The following is a 17,492-nucleotide window of genomic DNA, read 5'->3' as shown; positions in this document are numbered from 1 at the left end:
AACTGTTCCAAGTGCTTAGTGTATGTTAAATGTAATGCTCATAATAATCCTATAAACTAAGTACACTATGATGCATAATTTACAGGCAAGGAAAGTGAAGCTTTGAAATATTAAGCAGCTTGTCTGTGTTCACAGAGCTGGTAAGGGAAGCTCAGATTTAAACCTAGGCAATACTGGTTCCTTAGCCTATGAGACTTTATATTTTATATTGATGTTATATTCATTGACTAAGTATTTATTGAGTTCATAATAAATGCTGGACATAGAGATAAATAAATTAGACTCATCCTCCTCTTGGACAGTCTAGTGATAAATTATAGTGCAGTTGTGATAGATATTAGCATAAAGCAAGAACAAAGTACTATGGGAGGTCATTAGCACATTTTTCCAAGAGATAAATGTGATACTTTTAATACTTTTTCCACTTTTCTTAATCAATAAAGACTATATTTAGAACACGAAAATTAACATATTTGAAACAAGGGAAAGATGAAACATCATAAAATTCTTTTCTGAATAATGTATACTATATTTTTTCCTTTACTGTACATACATATTTAGGATGGTTTAATTTATAAATGAGGCACAGTAAGAGATTAATAACAACAATACTAGAACAAGTATAACAATGTACTACAATCAAAGTTATGTGAATGTGATGTCTCGTTCTCTCTCTCAAAATATCCCATTGTGCTGTACTCACCTATTTTTGGACGTTGATTGACCATGGGTAACTGAAACTCTGCATAAGGAGGCATTACTGTATATCATGTAGCTAATTCAAAGATAATACTTTCTTAATTAAATGCTCAATCAACATTGCTTTTATATAATGATCAAGAATGCCAACTGTAGAGCTACATCAAGGCAAAATCATAAGATTTCCCTCATCTAACCAACACCTTTTTTCTGTAGTAAGGTTGTAGAGAAACCCTTAAGATGACATTTACTATTTTGGTTAGTTCTATTTGGGTTCAGAGTAGTATGTCCAAACACAAATCTACATGTCAGAGACTGGATGGTTGAATCAGAGTTTTGTATTTATATATTCCTAGGTCATATTGCTACAGATCTTAATATGGCAAGGCTGGGAACAGCTTAGGTCTCTATATTTAAAAACTTCTTCAGTTGACTTCTATGTACATCAAAGGTTTAAGAGTGACTGGCCTAAACATGAGTAAGGAAAACTGCCAATATGATACTTACTTTTTTTATTATTTTATTTAAGATTAAGGATTGGTAGGTAAGAGCCTAGACTCTAGAAACAGATAAAGCTCCTTGCAGGTTGATCTGTTCCACTTACTATCTGGTGACCTAGGACACATTTCTTAATCTTTTCATTACCTTTTTAACAGATGTGTTGCAAGGATTAGACAGAATGCACAGAAAACAGCCTTTTACTTAATAAATGGTCAATAAAAACTACAGTATACATATACACACATGCATGTTTACACACATTTATATGTATAAGCACACACACAAAATAAAATGACAGTAAAAGACCTTCATGGAACAAAAGTAAAACTATCATAAGAGAAAAATAATCACTGTTATATTTGCGGGAAAGGAATAGGTCTTTTCTTGGTTATGCTGGGCCTTTTCAAAGTTGAGAATCAAGCCGGGCTCAGTGGCTCACGCCTGTAATCCCAGCACTTTGGGAGGCCAAGGCGGGCAGATCACGAGGTCAGGAAATCGAGACCATCCTGGCTAACACGGTGAAACCCCATCTCTACTAAAAATACAAAAAATTAGCCTGGCGTGGTGACGGGCGCCTGTCGTCCCAGCTACTCGGGAGGCTGAGGCAGGAGAATGGCTTGAACCTGGGAGGCGGAGCTTGAAGTGAGCCGAGATTGCGCCACTGCACTCCAGCCTGGGCGACAGAGCGAGACTCCGACTCAAAAAAAAAAAAAAAAAAAAAAAAGACAAAGTTGAGAATCATAATCCCCTAATCCTAATAGTAGTGAGCCCTTCAGGTAGCCCCATGCCGCTCCTTCACTCCAGCTCACACCTTTGAGCTAGGAGTTGACAGATGTTTTCCTTGCCATTAGTTCCTATCCTTTGACATCACACAAAAATGACACTCCATGTATTTCATTTCTGGATTAGTTAAGCTAGAAAATTAGCATGGGGTTGTTGAAAGAGCAGTCATCAAGAAAAATGAGTTCTAATCCAGACCTACAACTAACAGACTTATAAAATGGAGTAAGTTATAGCCAGTCTTGGGGTCTGTTTCCTTATGTATTAAGATATAAGGACATACATGAGATTGTTTCTAAAGGTCTTTTTAGGTAAAATGTTCTGTGTTTCTGAGCTATCTAATTCACTAAGGTATAATTACCTAATACCCTTGATGTCCTTTACTCCAGATGATGATAACATCATTTGGCCTTTAATCTAAAGGAATGACTGATGTTATTTAGGAGTCTATGCATAAACCTGGCTGTAAATATTCCTTGAATAACCACAAGGTCTAGTCAACTCTTGTTGTCCAACAAAGTATTTAAGTAACTTACCCATCAGAAAACTGGATCGGGATGATGTCTATGTAATTCCCACAGAGAAAAATCTGCCTAAAAACTTGGCCAGTTGATGACTGATGGTACACAGATAGCATGATTGCTTCCCTGGGCAGGTATTGCTTCCATCTGAGATCTAGCCAGGGTCAAAATTTAACCTTCTATGGAAGTGGGAGAGAGAGAGCACATGTCATGAGCAAATTCATGTATGTAGTGCAATTCAAATTCTCCCTTATAAGGGATGATCCTTAATCAACCAGGAAATTGAGCATATCAGAAATAACCTGCCATTTTGATATCTCACAGTGTATACGAATAGAAAAACTGTTGAATGATCAGAATGCAGCCATGTTTAAAACTTGGTTGAGTCTGGGCGCAGTGGCTCATTCCTGTAAACCCAGTGCTTTGCAAGGCTGAGGCAGGCGGATCACTTGAGCCCAGGAGTTCAAGGTCAGCCTGGTCATTGTGGCAAACCCTGTCTTTACTAAAAATACAAAAAGTAGCTGGGCATGGTGGTGGGCACCTGCAGTCCCAGCTACTCGGGAGGCTGAGGCACAAGAATTGCTTCAACCTGGGAGATGGAGGTTGCAGTAAGTCAAGATTGTGCCATTGCACTCCAGCCTGGGTGACAGAGCAAGACTTCATCTCAAAGCAAAACAAAGAAAATAAAACCTTGGTTCATTTATCAGACATTGATTTGCTAAACTTCAATCAAATTAACTAACTTGAAAGCTGCCTAGAGCTTACTGCTGTATGAGATTGCTGATGAAACATGTATGCCTTTGGTTATTTACTGAGCTATTTTTTCCCCAGCTTCCTAAATGAAAATATATTTCTTTGTATATCAATATTATAGTGAATCCAGTTTGTATGGTTTTTCTATCAGTTTAGTATTTTATTAGTTTGTATTTATCGTAATACAACTATTTGAGGCGCTCTCTCTCTCTCTCTCTCTCTATATATATATATATATATGGAAAGGAGCCCTCAAATAGTTGTATATGATAGTATACAACTATTATATATAACTAATGTATATAATTGTGTGTGTGTGTGTGTATATATATACACTTTTTTTTTTTTTTTTTTTTTGAGACAGAGTCTCGCTCTGTGTTGCCCAGGCTACAGTGCAGTGACACAAACATGGCTTCCTGCAGCCCCGACCTCCTGGGTTCAAGCCACTCTCTTGGTTCAGCATCCCAAGTAGTTGGGACCACAGGCACATGTCACTCTCCCCAGCTATTAAAAAAAAAATTTTTTTTAGAGATAGGGTCTTGCCATGTTGCTCAGGTTGGTCTTGAACTCCTGGGCTCAGACAATCCTCCTGCCTCAACCTCCCAAATGGCTGGGATTACAGGCATGAGCCACTGTGCCTGACCTCATATTAATTTTTATGTTTATTGTTAAAAGACTTATGAGCTAAAGATAGAAGCATTTTCAGTATGGGAATGTTCAGTCTTCGTAGTGCATTTTAATTCATTTCATCTATGCTCATGGCCAGCCTAGGCACAATTGTGGGGTAGGTAACGTTTCTTTTTAGGGTTTTTTCTGTTTTAGGCTATACTTTTCTTTGGTCAAAATATTTCCTGGGAACCTACTATACCCTCAGGCTCTTCTCATCACTCCTCACCTTCTTAATAAAATCCAATTTTACCAGATGTCCATTGCAAGACCTTGTTAAATTAATTTATGCTAATGCAATAGGTACAACAAAACTCTTAAACCAAGGGAATAAAACTTAAAAATATAGAATTTCAGGTTTTAAATGGAAGAGGGGGTTTCACTTTAAAATAAGAAGTATTTTTAGAGCTCTTAAGTCATATAAGAACCACCTTCTCAGCCTATGTAGAAAGCTGGTGCTACAAGTTTTCAGTGATTGCTCAAACTTACACTGGTTGTTATAAAAGACACCTCCGAATCAGGAGTGCTTGTATATACAGCTTTGATAAAAACAGCTTAACTGTTTATAAATAATCTATCACATTTCAAAATACGTCTTAAATATTTAGGCTAGAAATGATGCATACTTTCATTAAGAGTGAGACATACACTAAGTCAAAAGCAAGAATAGATGCTAAACCTTCAGGGCGTAAGGAATACCTGTGAAGGGCTGCACATCAACATTTATACACTAGCTGAGTAGATCTTTCGGCTTCTTTTTATTCATGCAACAAGACTTCTGTGACAATATGGTTTGATTTCTTGTTTTTACCTTAAAAGGGAAAGAAGGAAGAAGAGAAAATTGCCTTATCCTTCTTACAAAGTTATACCGACGGACTGAAAGCACTCCAGAGATTATAAGTTAAGGAGACAAGCATATGCACTCAAAAGTATTTACAAAGTAGGCAAAGCTAGTGGGGGAAAGAAGGCCACAAAAATAATCCTTAAGACAAGAATTAAGATATCCTTCTGAAAACAACTAAAAAGCAAAGTTGAGGAGTGTTTGAAATAAAAATTTTTGAAGCATGCTTATATTTCTTAATCTCTTTCTAAAACTCACTTCTTAGCTGCTTAGTGATATAATTTGTAGGATGTTAGTAAAGCATTTCAATAGTACAAGTAAGGAACTGTGACACTGCCCAGATCTCTCACAGTGACTCTGTGTCCTGGTGGGAAAGACAGTAGAACCAAACCAAGAGACCTGTTGACTCTGCTGAGCCTTAAAGAGAATCTGAGTCCTTGTCTAAACTGAAGATAAAGCATGAAGGCAAAATTTCTGGAATTGGCAACTGTGGGGTCCACTTTTGATACACTGTTAACTGTGTGGGAGAGGGCAGAGCAGGGACTGGAAGAGGATAACCTTGATGGTTTTGCAGTGCCTGGTATGTGGTACACCAGCCAGCCATGTTTTTCCCAACTCTTCACCACCGCAGTGAGAGCCTAGTGGCCCACACACATTAGTACCACAGCTCTCCTGTGGCAACTGAATTGCAGACACAATGCCAAAACAGAGATAATGGGCCTCTAAAGGTCTGACCTAGAATCTCAACCCTATTAAATAAAAGCAAATAGAACAAAAGCCACAAAGAAGTCTACAGATTGATGATCTGGCCTAGAAAATGGGTGAACCATTATTATTAAAACATAAAAACATGTAAGTTTTAATATTAAAAAAGAAATTAGAGAAGGGTAGATAGACGACCAAATCACCAAGTTTTCCTTTCAAAGGAAAATTCTATGCATTAACAAATCATCGTGGGACCAGTTATAAAGAAATTACAAACATACGGAAAATAGGGTTTATATTGCACGATGCTGTCAAAGTTTACCTTTCTTTCAAGTTTTCTCAAGAAATGTAGTAGACTATAATTCATAGAATAAATGCTTAATAAACATATTAGTTGAGTGACTAAGCCAATGATCAAATGATCCCTTAAGTCTCCCAATCTGCAGTAGAAATTACGAATCTGAAGGTATAACTCAAGGGTGCTTAAGATTTCACTTCCTTTATTTTTCCGTAACTCAATTTAGTGTCCATTTTGAGTTTCCCTTCTGCTTGGATTGTGAAAATGTAATGTCAAGCAATTGAGGGTGGCCGTCTCTGCCTCTTCAGTGTGACTCTTAGGTGTTCTGACACTCTTTAAGCTTATCTCAGTCTTCATCCATCACACTGCACTGTGAATTTTTTTTCTCTGTACTTTACCCAAGAAGCAAGGCAAAAAGGCCTTGGCAGTTCAATCCTGTAAATTAAGGGTTCTGTCATTTGCCCTGGTGATCAGGTCAGAGGCGCAGGACCCAGGGTCTCCTTATTTAGGGTCCTATAAAGTCTAATTATGACTTTCTTCTTTTTGCTTCTCCATCATCCCAACCTGGAGACTCTTCAGAAGACTGGGGAAAAAGCAGCTTTGTGTTTGCTTAGAGGAATCATAGTTTCTCCAAGTATTGTCTATGCCATGATGTTCAAAATACTGTTTTGAAATTCAAAAGCCAAGAATTGATTTCGTTTTTTGTTTTCTATCGTATCTATCTTACAAGTATGTGTGCATATTTGATTATATCCTGAATAGATTTTTCTGAATATAAAATTATTCACTTATAATAAGGGGTTATTCAATGCATAACAATAGTGCCCTCCAGAAAAATTTCACCAGTTTTTTGTTATTAGCAGTCTGAGTCCAATTTTCCTATGTCCTTGTCTGTACAACAAATTTAAAAATACATATTTATTATTTTTAAGTCAAAAATGAAATATTGGCCAGGCGCAGTGACTCACGCCTGTAATCCCAGCACTTTGGGAGGCCGAGGCAGGCGGATCACAAGGTCAGGAGATCGAGACCATCCTGACTAACACGGTGAAACCCTGTCTCTACTAAAAATGGAAAGAATTAGATGCACATGGTGGCAGGCACCTGTAGTTCCAGCTATTTGGGAGGTTGAGGCAGGAGAATGGCGTGAAACTAGGAGGTGGAGCTTGCAGTGAGCCAAGATTGTGCCACTGCACTCCAGCCTAGGTGACAGAGCAAGACTCCATCTCAAAAAAAAAAAAAAAGAAAAGAAATGTTTTATGTTGGTCTATACTTCTTTGATTACTAGGGAGTCTGAACATCTTTTCTGAGGTCTATCGGCCATTTTTATTTTTTATTTTTTGTCCATGCATATCAACTGCTCATTCTGCTTAGATCGTTATTGATTTGTTAGAAGAATGAAGGGCAGGCTGGGTACGGTGGCTCATGCCTGTCTCCCAGCAGCTTGAGAGGCTGAGGGAGGTGGATCGCTTGAGGTCAGGAGTTCAAGACCAGCCTGGCCAATATGGTAAAACTCCATCTCTATTAAAAATGTAAAATTAGCCGGGCGGGGTGTTGCACACCTTTAATCCCAGCTACTCGGGAGGCTGAGGCAGGTGAATCGCTTGAACCCAGGAGGTGGAGGTGGCCATGAGCCCAGATCGGGCCATTGCACTCCAGCCTGGCCAACAAGAGTGAAACTCTGTCTCAAAAAATTAAAAAATGGGCAAATAAACCAGAAAAAATCCCTTTTGCACCAAGTATATGACAGTTATATACTGAAAGTGTTTTTCTGGTTTATTTGCCCTTTTTTTTTTTTTTTTTTTTTTTTTTTACAGTGTTTGAGACAGAAACTTACACTGTGTACATCTGATTTTGTGGTTATATTTCCCTGGGTATTTTAAATTAAGAATTCCCTTTCTATTGAAAAATGATTAATGTTCACCTTTCTTTTAATTATTTTATGTTTTTATTTTACATTTAAATTTTAATTAATCTGTTATATTTAGCATAGTGTATGAAATTGGGTCTCTTTTTTTTTTTTTTTTTTGAGATGGCTGTAAACCTTACAATCTTACATAGGCTAACAATTTTTTTTTTTTTTTTTGAGATGGAGTCTCGCTCTGTCGCCCAGGCTGGAGCGCAATGGCACTATCTCGGCTCACTGCAAGCTCCGCCTCCCGGGTTTACGCCATTCTCCTGCCTCAGCCTCCTGAGTAGCTGGGACTACAGGCGCCCACCACCACGCCTGGCTAATTTTTTGTATTTTTAGTAGAGACGGGGTTTCACCGTGTTAGCCAGGATGGTCTCCATCTCTTGATCTTGTGATCCACCCACCTTGGCCTCCCAAAATGCTGGGATTACAGGTGTGAGTCACCGCACCCGGCTGGGTCTTCATTATTTTGTATTATTTAATTTAGTGAATAGCCCTTTTCTCCTTTGGTCTAAAGTCCACATTTATAATAAATAATACTTTCCATGTGATGACTCTCCTTCTGGACTCTGTGCTATGTTCTACTATCTCTTTTATACACACAATAAGATACCACTTTAATCATTGTAGATTCTTAATAAATTTTAATACCTGATAGAGAAATTTCCTCCTTGTTACTATGTTTTAATCTTTTTCAAAATTTTGTTGACTAGTGCATTTACTCTTCCAGATGCAATTTGGAAATTTCATTCCTAATGTTAGCATTATAACTTAGGTCTTCATTGCTTTTCACCCGCATAACCTGAACCCCCACGCAGTCCATTCTGTGATCCCGCGCAGCCTAACCTGCTTATAACTTAGGTTTTCATTGCTTTTCACCCGCATAACCTGAACCCCCAGGCAGTCCATTCTGTGATCCCGTGCAGCCTAACCTGCTTATAACTTAGGTCTTCATTGCTTTTCACCCGCATAACCTGAATCCCCAGGCAGTCCATTCTGTGACCCCGCGCAGCCTAACCTGCTTATAGTTTAATCACAATGTAATACACAATAACGATGATGGTAAGATAACTCATTTGCCATGCTTTCTTAAAAATTTAAATTTGGGGTCCTTAATATGATACTAATTTCAGATTTGTCTCTCAGGGAAAAGAACATGGAACCTCCTCCCTTTAAGAAGTGTCATTGTCTTTTCAGAGTGTGGAAGGAGAACACCATGAGAAAGCTGTGGAACTACTCAAGGCTGCTAAAGACAGCGTCAAGCTGGTGGTGCGATACACCCCAAAAGTTCTGGAAGAAATGGAGGCTCGCTTTGAAAAGCTACGAACAGCCAGGCGTCGGCAGCAGCAGCAATTGCTAATTCAGCAGCAGCAACAGCAGCAGCAGCAACAAACACAACAAAATCACATGTCATAGGTGAGAAGTGACTTATTTGATACAAGGAGTGTATATATATATATATATATAATGTTCTAAAATATATTTTCTTAGCTGAAACAAAACCATTAGTTTTAAATAATCCAAACAAAATCAATCAAACAAAAGACAGTGATCTAAAAATGTATAAACAAGATAGTTTATATGCCATTCAGCTATATGCTCCACAAATGCAAGATAATTTGGAAAATGATGTACTTTGAAAGGGACAAGTATGGGCTGTAGGATGCTTTTAGACAAAGTAAGAAAATGCAGCCTCGTGCAAACCCGGATCCTAAGGAGAAGAGTGTGAGCTGGATTCCAGGCCTCACTCACCCTGTTGGCCAGTTACCTTTACACGGTGTATTAACTGCACAACCTTATAGCGTTGACTATGGAAAGATCTCCTTTAGAATACTGAGATACAATTTATTGGAAAAGTGCCCCACTGAAAAGAATGAAGCTGAGACCTGCCACTGTCCATGCTCTAAGAGATTCTGAAGTTCTCATGCTCCTTTAAAGTATGTCTAACATACAAATGGCCAACAGCTATATGAAAAAATGCTCAACATCTCTAATCATCAGGGAAAAGCAAATTAAAACCACAAAGAGATATCACCTCATACCTTTTAAATTGGCTATCATCACAATGATGAAAGATAGCAAGTGCTAGCGAGGATGTGGAGAAGAGAGAACCCTTGCACACTGTTGGTGGGAATATAAATTGCTACAGCCAATTTGACAGACAATACAGATTTTCCTCAAAAAAGTTCAAATAGAATTCCATATGATCCAGCAATTCTGTTTCTGGGGAGATATTCAAAGGAATTGAAAACAATATGTCAAAGAGATGTTTGCACTCCCATGTTCAATACAGCATTATTACAACAGCCAAGATATGAAAACAACTGAAGTGCTATCAATGAATACGTTTCTTTAAAAGTGATAAGTATGTGATAGATATCTATATCTACCTACACACACACACACACACACACACGAATACCATTTAATATTTAGCCTTTAATTAGCAGGAAATGTTGTCATTTTTGTCAGCGTGGATAGGCCTAGAGAACATCATAGTAAGTGAAATAAGCCAGGCATGGACAAATACCACGTGATCTCACCTATGTGTGGAATCTGAAAAACTTTAATTCATAGAAGTAGAGAGTTGAATGTGGTTTCCAGAGGCTGGGAGGTTGGGAGAGGAGGGGAGAGAGAGAAAAGGGAAAAGGTCTTAGCCAAAGGGTACAAGTTTCAGTTAGGTAGAAGGGGAATAAGTTAAGATGATCTATTATACAATTTGGTACCTATGGTTAATAATATTGTATTGCATATTTCAAAATAGCTAAGAGAATGGACTGTAAATATTCTCACCACAAAGAAACAATAAGTATTTGTGGTGACAACTTTGGTAGCCTGATTTGATCATTCCACACTGTACACACGTATTGAAACATCACATTATAATCCATAAATACATAAAATTACTTGTCAATTAAAAATAAAACTTGAAGACTTTTGAAACAGTTGTAAAGTAGAAATAAAATGTGTCTAAGATTCTCCTGCCTTTTTCTAAATTCCACTTTGTAACAAAGAATACTAAATCAGGTTTTGCTATATATTATCAAGAAAATTGAAGAAAAAATGTTAAGAGACCCCATCTTTGAAGTCCCTACTATGCCCTATGCCCTTATCACATTTTGTCCCTAATCCTCAGAAAAAATCCCTTCAAGGCAAGTATCAATAAAAAGTTTATTAGATGAAAATATGAAGCTAAAATAGCTTCAGTGGATCTCCCATGACTACATTTACAAGAAACATAGAATTCTTTCCCTTTTTACTCTACCAGGTTTTCATCTGCCAACATCAGCTATTTTCAAGTTATATAAATTTTCCTTGCTATCCTTTAGAGAAGACAGTTCATATTGTTAGATACCTTTACACTATGATGTCTGCGAATGTGTATTTGAAGTGAGCTTCAAATATTCTTGGAAAAATGATTGTAGGTAATACTGGTTTTAGGTCATTCAACATCAGATTACTATTTGCACAAAGAGAAACACTGGATATAACATGAGGCTTTCAGTTGTTTGTGACACTTGTGAAAAGAAGAAGCTACATAGAAAAGGGGGTAAACGGTATGGAATTTGTCCTCCAACAATCCTGGGAATTCAACAATCTATCTTTCATAGGCTGGTATTTTTTATTATACATACCATGTTTTAGTATCTTTATCTAAAATTGCATTCTATCCTAAAAATACATTTATTGAACATTTATTTGACACTGTTATAAGCAAGGCACTGTTTAATGAGCTGCAAAAATGGTGTGAATAATGCAAAGTTTTTGCCCTCATCCCTACATTCTGGTTGCAGGAGATAGTTAATAAACAAATAAACAAGTAAATAAAAATATCCTATTGGGACCAGTAGTTTGCAGAGTAAAAAAGGGGGTTTAAATAGAGAACTGCTCGGTGGTAACTTGACTGTGTGATCAGGGAAGATCTCTCAAAGGAGGTAACATTTCGATGAGACTGAATCACAAGAAGCCAGGAAAAAAGACTAAAAAGAGAAAGAAATAGCCAATGCAGTAGCTCTGTGACAGGCATATTTGAGGAACAGAAAGAATGCCTGAGTAGTTAGAGAATAGTGAGTCAGAAGAACAGTGGTGGTGGCTATGGGGTCAATGGGATAGCTGGGGACCAGGTCACAGAGAGCTTTGTGAGCCACTGAGGGAAGTTAGATTTTATTGCACTGGAAGCTACTAAAGGTTTTTAAGCACAGGAGTGACATGGTCTGATTTATTTAAAAGATTATTCTGGCTGCTGTGTGAATAGATTATTGAAGACTGAGAGTGGAAGCAGAGACCAATTAGGAGGCTAATGTATAGTAGTCCAGGCAGGAAATATGGTGACTTGGTCCAGGATGATGTAGTTGAGACAGAGGTCTATAGATAGACAAGGACAAGTCATTTTGTCCACATCGTTCTCTGTTATCCATTCCAAATGTAAAGCCACTTTACATTTGTACTTTTAGAGCTCTTAAAGATCTCTTTTGTGGTAATGACAATGCATTATTCCTTAGTTCAACATTTACACTCTTTTTACTAACTTTTCTCTCATCCTTGATAATATAGATGTATACCAATTCTCCTAATTGATTTGCCACATTGGTCCATAGTAAAATTGTGCAAGTATTTTGAAACAAGTATGTTGCCATTCAGACTTCTGAGGTCTTACTAAAGGCTTCCAATATTATGCTCATTCAATCATCTTTAAAAGTATACAACTTGGCCAGAATTATTTGCTGGGCGGTATTACTCAATTCCATTTCTCCGTTCCATCCATCTTCATTAAATTTCCTATGGTTTCACTACCAAAGACTAGTTAGTATTTTTAGTAAAAAGCCTTTATTATGCAAACCGTGTTTTTTCTGGCATGAGATATAATAGAGTTCTATTTAAGTGAACATGAAATTTATGTTTGTGCACTTGCAATACACACAAGCATGGTCCCTTGAGATAAAACTGTAGTGACCATTTCAGGTACAAATAAAATATAACCAAGTCATGTCGTTCATGGATTTTTATGGTGACTTCAGTCAAAGAGACCTACATTAGCTCCTAATTACATTTTAATTAATTTGATTTCTAAGGACTAAATGGGATTTGTCACACTTGTTAATTCTTACTATGGTTGCTTCTGAAAAAAGTTTGAAGCTAATTTGAACTATTAGACTTTAAGCATCTCAGATTTTTTAAAAATTTAACCAGTCAAGCAAAAACCAATTAAAATCAAAATACTTGTCTGATATTATCTTATTGTTTATCGAATGAAATACAATTTCTGCTCTGAAATTAGAAATAATGTGTTTTTTAATCTGAGATGGTAAAAGTTATAAAGCATCTAGCAATGATAAATAGTGAATACAAACGGAAAACAGATTTAATGCAAGTACTGTGCAGGGAATTTGTGTCTTATGCTTATTTTTAATTGTAAACTCTCTTAAAGTAAAAATCAATTGTCTTTCCCCCAACTTCTGTATTTGACAATATTGAACGATATAGATTACATTTTCTAAAATGAAAAAGTATTATTGCTGTATAATAATATGCTAGAAATGTAAACAGAGAATATGAATAAGGGTTTTATTAGTGCTATACCCACTTTTTTTGAGAAAGAGTTGCATTAGTTCGTTTTCACACTGCTGATAAAGACATACCTGAAACCGGGAACGAAAAGAGGTTTAATTGGACTTACAGCTTCACATGGCTGGGGAGGCCTCAGAATCATGGCTGGAGGGGAAACGCACTTTTTTTTTTTTTTCTTTTAATGCGGATTCTCGCTCTGTCACCCAGGTTACAGTGCAGTGGCGCGATCTCGGCTCACTGCAACCTCTGCCTCCTGGGTTCAAGCGATTCTCGCACCTCAGCCTCCCAAGTAGCTGGGATTACAGGTGCCTGCAACCACGGCCGGCTAATTTTTGTATTTTTAGTAAAGACGGAGTTTCACCATATTGGTCAGGCTGGTGTCAAACTCCTGATCTCAAGTGATCCACCCACCTCGGCCTCCCAAAGTGCTGGGATTACAGACATGAGCCACCATGCCCAGCCCGAAAGGCACGTCTTACATGGTCACGGCAAGACAAAAATGAGGAAGAAACACAAGCAGAAACCCCTGATAAACCCGTCAGATCTCGTGAGACTTATTCACTGTCACAAGAACAGCACGGAAAAGACCAGCCACCATGATTCAGTCACCTCGCACTGGGTCCCTTCCACAATGTGGAAATTCTGGGAGATACAATTCAAGTTCAGATTTGGGTAGGGCCACAGTCAAACCATATCAGAGTGTTATATTTATTCAGCTTTAAGCACCTCAGCTTTTTATTGTGACTCCATGTATATCATATTTCACCCAGATTCTCAAAAAATAAAAGTAAGAAGAAAGAGGAATATCTCTGGAGATATCAACATTCTGAGGACGTCAAGACCAAAATCTTGTCCCTGACCTCCATGATGGATCTAGGGTGGAGAATTCATTTCAGTCAAAACCAGCCTGTATCTTATTAAATTTACAAAGTTGCTAGCATTTGCCAGTAGCCTCCCCAAATCTCTTTTTCCCCTACTCTGAAGACCCCCCATTTTCTTTATTTTGCCTACCTTTAAAAGCCTTCTCTACCTTCTTCTAGCATTACCACATACATGATCCTGATGATCTAATCCAGGGAATTACTACCAAAACTATCGGCCCAGTCACTGAGAAAACCAAGTTCCAGGGGATGACTCCAATAAAATTGAATGCAAGGAACCCAGAGTTTCCAAGCAGAACACTGGACAGAAATAATCATAAAGCTGACTAACACTTATTAAACAATTAGTTTATGCCAAGAACTCTTTTAAGTGCTTCATATATATTAAATTACTTAATCTTTTCGATAGCCTTATGAAGATTAGGTACTATGTTTAATCTTGTTTTAAAGTAGCAAACTAATTAGTACAAACACTATGGAGAACAGTTTGAAGGTTCTCACTGCAGGTATCTGCACTCCCATGTTTGCTGCAGCTCTGTTCACATTAGCCAAGATTTAGAAGCAACCTAAGTGTCCATCAACAGATGAATGGATAAAGAAAATGTGGTACTTATACACAATGGAGCACTATTCAGTCATAAAAGAGAATGAGATTCATGCCAGGCATGGTGGCTCACACCTGTAATCGCAATACTTTGGAAGGCCAAAGCGGCCGGATCACTTGAGGCCGGGAGTTTGAGACCAGCCTGGCCAACATGGCAAAAACCCATCTCTAGTAAAAATACAAAAAAAAAAAGTTAGCCGGAGCTGGTGACACACACCTATAATCCCAGCTACTTCGGAGGCTGAGGCACAAGAATCGTTTGAACACAGGAGGTGGAGGTTGCAGTGAACCAAGTTCATGCCACTGCATTCCAGCCTGGATGGCAGATCAAGACTCTGTCTCAGGAAAAAAAAAAAAAAAAAAAAATCAGTAATTTGCAACAGCATGGAGATCATTACGTTAAGTGAAATAAGCTAAGCACAGAAAGACAAACATCACATAGTCTCACTTATTTGTGGGAACTAAAAATCAAAGCTATTGAGCCCACGGAGCTAGAGGGTAAAAGGATGGTTACCAGAGGCTGGGAAGGATAGTGGAGGAGTGGAGAGGGAGGTGGGGATGATTAACGGGTACAGAAACACAATGAATGCATAAGGCCTAGTATTTGACAGCACAACAGGGTGACTATAGTCAATAACAATTTAGCTGTACACTTAAAAATAACTAAATGAGTATAACTGGATTGTTTGTAACGCAAAGGAAAAATACTTAAGAAAATGCACACCCCATTTTCCATGATGTGATGATTACACATTGCATGCCTGTATCAAAACATCTCATGTACCCCATAAATATATACATCATGTACCCACAAAAATCAAAAATTAAAAAAATTAAAAATAAAGTAGGAAACTGAAGCATATAGGAGTTTTTTAAATGTGCGTAACATTTCACATCTATTGTAACAAGTAATAGGGCCATGATTCACACCCAGGAACATGGGCTTTAAAGCCTCTTGCTCTTACTCATATTGCCACACTGCCTCTTTGTTCAGTGGGACTTGCCCTTACTTTTCCTGACCCCACTTCACAGACATATTTGTGAACTGTCTGGGGATTCAGTCTCATGCAGTTATCCAAATCACCCTTATCAATTACCTTTAAAATAGTACCCTATACTTCAAAGTACTTCATCCTCAAAGATTAGCCTTCCATGGCTACCATAAAAATTACCACAAATATAGTAGCTTAAAATAACACAAATTTATTGTCTCCTGTAATGCTGTAGAATTCAATGCTCTTACTATCAAAATTCCAATGTCATTTTTCACAGAAGTAGGAAAAAAAAATCCCAAAATTTGTATGGAACCACAGAAGACATCAAATAGCCAAATCAACTTTGAGCATAAAGAACCAGACTGAAGCCTTCACACTACCTGACCTTGGGGTCTATTACAAAGCTATGGTAATCAAAACAGCATGCCACTGACATGAAGAGAGACACATAGACCAATGGAACAAGCTAGAGAACCCAGAAATAAATCCACATATTTACCGTCAATTGATTTTTGACAAAGGTACCACAAACATGTAATGGATAAAGGACAATCTCTTCAATCAATGGTGTTGGGAAAACTGGATATCCAAAGCAGAAGAATGAAATTGGACCCTTATCTCACCCCATAACAAAACCAACTTAAAAGGATTGGAAACTTAACTGTAAGACTTGAAACTATGAAACTACTAGACGAAAATAGAAGAAATGCTCCACAACATTGATATGGGCAAAGATTTCTTGGATACATTCCCAAAATCACAGGCAACAAAAGTAAAAATAGACGAACAGGATTCTACCCAACTAAATAGCTTCCTCACAGCAAAGGAAACAATTAACAGACTGAAGAAATAACCCATGGATTAGAAGAAAATATTTGCAAACCATATATCTGATAAAGGACTAATATCCAAAATATGTATGAAACTTAAAAAACTCAATAGCAAGAAAACAACCCAATCAAAAATGGGGAAATGACTTAATAGACATTTCTCAAAAGAAGCCTAAGGAATAGCCAACAGATGCATGAAAAATGCTCAGTCACTAATAATCAGGGAAATGCAAATTAAAACCACAGTGAGATCTCACCTCACACCTCTTAGAATGGCTATTATCAAAAAAAAAGACAAAGCCAGATGTGGTAGCAAGCACCTGTAGTCCCAGCTACACAGGAGGAGGAGGGTGAGGCAGGAGGATTGCTTGAGTCTGGGAATTTGAGTCCACCCTGGGCAATGTAGTGAGACTCCCATCTCTTAAAAAAAAAAAAAGTAACATTTTAAATTTTAAAAAAGAAAAAAAATATATAACAAGTGTTTGCAAAGGTGTGGAGTAAGAGGAATCCTTATGCAACAGTGGTGGGAATGAAAATTAATACAGACATTTTGGGAAAAAATATAGAGGAGGGTCCTCAAAAACTAAAATTAGAACCACTATATGATCCAACAATCTCACTTCTGGGGATATATCCAAATGAATCGAAATTAGCATGTTAAAAGGATACCTGCAGTACATGTAGATTGCAGCATTGTTCACACTAGCTAAGGTAAGGGAGCAACATAGGTGTCCAGCATCAGTTAAATGGATATACATAACAGAATACTATTCAGCCTCAAAAGGGAGGGAAATCCTGTCATTTGCAACAACATGGATGAACCTGGAAGACATTGTGCTAAGTGAAATAAGCCAGGCACAGAAGAACAAATACCACATTTCTCACCTATGAGTGGAATCTAAAAAAGTTAGACTTCTTCAGGTGCGGTGGCTCGCACC

At 37.6% G+C, this 17,492-nt stretch overlaps 1 protein-coding gene across 2 annotated transcripts in view; it reads left to right on the top strand.

The window, feature by feature from the left end:
- Nucleotides 1-17,492, top strand: part of LIN7A (lin-7 homolog A, crumbs cell polarity complex component) — a 150,652-nt gene that overhangs the window by 128,718 nt on the left and 4,442 nt on the right. For both annotated transcript variants that reach the window (XM_008004124.3, XM_037987639.2), the window contains one exon: nt 8,874-9,092. In XM_008004124.3, coding sequence (XP_008002315.1) covers nt 8,874-9,092 — 219 coding nt within the window. The remainder of the gene's footprint in view (nt 1-8,873; nt 9,093-17,492) is intronic.

The sequence above is a fragment of the Chlorocebus sabaeus genome, chromosome 11 (assembly GCF_047675955.1).
Source record: "Chlorocebus sabaeus isolate Y175 chromosome 11, mChlSab1.0.hap1, whole genome shotgun sequence".
Classification (NCBI taxonomy): Eukaryota; Metazoa; Chordata; class Mammalia; order Primates; family Cercopithecidae; genus Chlorocebus; species Chlorocebus sabaeus.
Note: the sequence above shows the minus strand (reverse complement) of the source record. Positions and strands in the feature narration are given on the sequence as shown.